The 2,844-nt window shown below is 60.2% G+C and overlaps 1 protein-coding gene across 1 annotated transcript in view; it reads right to left on the bottom strand.

Annotated features, from left to right (window-relative positions):
• CIC (capicua transcriptional repressor) overlaps window positions 1-2,844 on the bottom strand; it is a 28,521-nt gene that overhangs the window by 23,564 nt on the left and 2,113 nt on the right. The window contains exon 2 of the mRNA XM_015562205.1: window positions 3-480. Coding sequence (XP_015417691.1) covers window positions 3-469 — 467 coding nt within the window. The 5' untranslated portion in view covers window positions 470-480. The remainder of the gene's footprint in view (window positions 1-2; window positions 481-2,844) is intronic.

Here is a 2,844-nt window from a genome sequence, read left to right on the forward strand (position 1 = left end):
AGTGGGTGGCTGGAGGAACACCCAGGGCGCCAGCTTCCTCAGGGGTCCCTGCCCGCTCCTCAGGGGCCCCGGCTGCCCCACAGCTGCCGCTGCCAGCACCGTGCTCCTCCACATACTTCTTCTTGGGTGCCCGTGACTTGAACGTGGCTGTCTTTCGGCTGAGTGGAGGTTCCCAGCGGCCTGCCTCACCCTCTGCCTTGGGGTCCTCAGCTGGGCCTGGGGCCGGGTCATCAGGGCGTAGCTCTAGGGGGAGCCCCTCAGCCCCTGAGGCCTGCTGGGCCTCCTCCTCCTCGCCCTCCTCAGCCTCTTCTGGGCCTGGCTGCGGCTGTCCCTCGTAGTCCTCTTCCTCTGGCTTGTCTCCCTCCCCAGCCCCTCGCCGCCTCAGGGCCTTGGCCCTGGTGGCTGGGGGGGACTTGCCTCCACTGATAGGACCTGGGAGGCCAGCACACGCCTTCTTCATTGGCTTCATCTTTTGTCCGCCTGCAGAGTGGAAGGGCAGACAGGGGTCATTCAGGAATCCCCCAGACCCAGCGTCCCCCAGAGTTCCTAGTTGCTGAGGTTCCTGCCTCAACTCCATGATCCCCGAGGCCTCCTTCCTGGCTATACCCAACTCATAATGGGCCCCTGGCCAGCAACCAGACACAGAGTGGCACCCATGTTCCATGAGCTATTCCCTCTGGCTCCTCAGGGACACTCACATACATTTGCTCCCTCTGCAGAAGACACAGCAGGCACATGCACACACTGCCTGCCCCACGGCGACACAGAAGCACTAACGGGTCACACCTATGGAGCACTCACTCTTGCCACCCCTGGGCTAAACTTGCCTTTATTAAGCCATTTCATCCTCAAACAGCCCTAAGAGACAAAGGCTACTAACAGCCCATTTCACACTTGAGGAAGCTGTGGCACAGAGAGATCAAGCCACTCGTCCAAATTAATCTAGCCAGTAAACAGAGAGCTAGGGTCTGAACCCAGGCATTCTGGCTTCAGTCTGTCCTAACCATCTCAGTGTGCTGCCTGTCACATGACTCAGAGGGCACACTTCCTTGCACTGTCACCGTCCACAGAGCACACGCACTCACACACGCACACGCAGAGTCACAGAAAGGGAGGTGTCTGGGCTGTGATGTGAGCTTCTCTCCATCTCCCCCCGCCCCACCCCACTGAGTGGCACGGCCTGGCATTGTGGGAAGGAGTGGGCAGCTGAGAGACCCGAGGAACGGCTGCCCACTCTGCTCTGTACCCTGGGCCTGCCGGGTAGAACCATCTTCCCAGATCCTGGCAGGGAGCAGGCAGGGGCATGTCTGAGGCAAGAGCTCATACCCAGCACTGCCACGGGGCTGCGCATGAGCACACACACGCACACAAACACACACACTCACACACACAGGCACACAGGCACACACATACACGTCATCACACAGTGGGACATGGATCTACACCCCAGGGTTTCCCTGTCCCACTGGATGGGAGCCTGCCCTGCCCCCATAGCACCCAGTGTGATACCCACAAGCCCAGCTCCCCTCTTCTGGCCTGTATGAATCCCCGCCCTGGTGGGGGCTGGCTGGGTTAGCTCTGGCAAGGTGGCTGAGCCGGCCAGGCCCCCCTAACCTCCAAATGTGCCCCCTGACTCCAGGTGGGTGTAAGTGGGAGAAGGTCAAAGAAAGCAGGACAAGCGCAGCTGGCCAACCTCACCCACTTCCTGAACAGTCATTACTGCCCGCCCCCTTTCAAGCTACCCTGAGAAAAGAAAAGGGAAAAAACTTTACTCTGAAGTGACTAGAAGAACCTGAGGAGCTGACAGGGGGCCTTGGCGGGGGGGTGAGGGGGGGGATGTTGAAGGAGCCCAGGACCACAAACCAAACATAACCAGAGGCACCCCTGATTCAAGTCTCAGGGACCCCTGACCCCATGCTCTCCTACTTGAGGCCTGCTGCTCCTGTGGACCCCGTAGTCCCAGGCTGCCCTTTCCCTAAGCCAATCCTGTGGTCCTCACAGGCAGAGCCTGGAGAGACCGGGGTTTCTCAAACGGAGGAAGGCACCCAAGTGCCCAAGAGTTGGACAGCCACCACCACCTGCCCCTCACTGACCCGCTAGGCCACCAACCTGGGAACAGAAACCCAGCCCCAGTCCTGCCCAAAAACAAACCTCTGCATACACCACCAGGGCCTACATCAGCACTGCCTGGCACCCCTGGACTACCGCCCAGCCCAGCCTCTCCACCCCAGCGCCAAGCTCTCTCTTTCCCCTGGGGCCTACTCTCTTCCTGTCCACCTTCTCTGGGTAACTCCCACTCACTGCCCCGTGGACCCTCACCCCCGTCAGAATCTGAGCAGTAACTCCTGAAGCCCAGTCCAGCCCAGGCCCCGGCCCTTCAGGGTCTCATGCCCTCTGCTCCCATCAGCCCCCCTGGCACCACCTTCTCTGCCACTCTCTCTCCCATCCTGTCACCACCTCTACCCCTACCTCTCTCCTCACAGGCCCTAAGCCCCCTCCTTAGTCACCCACCCTTGCCATTCTCATCTGTCTTTGTCACCTCTTCCTCCCAGTCACCTCCTATCAGCCATCTCTGGACCTGCCACCTTCTCTCCCCATCACCTCTCCTTGTCATCCCCTCCAACTCTGTCCCCTCCCTCTCCCTGTCACCCTGATCTAGTACTGTCACCCCTCCATTCCTGTTACCCATTCTCTGCACACCAGCCTCTCCTAATCACTCCTTTTCTGTCCCGCCTCCTACCTACCACTTCTTCCACTCTGTCTACCCTTCCCACCATCCCACCCACCCTTTTTCCCCTGTACCCCCTCCCCGTCCCTGCCACCTGTCCCCTCTCAGCCCAGCCC

The sequence above is a fragment of the Myotis davidii genome, unplaced genomic scaffold (genome assembly GCF_000327345.1).
Source record: "Myotis davidii unplaced genomic scaffold, ASM32734v1 scaffold1577, whole genome shotgun sequence".
In the NCBI taxonomy this organism is placed as follows: Eukaryota; Metazoa; Chordata; class Mammalia; order Chiroptera; family Vespertilionidae; genus Myotis; species Myotis davidii.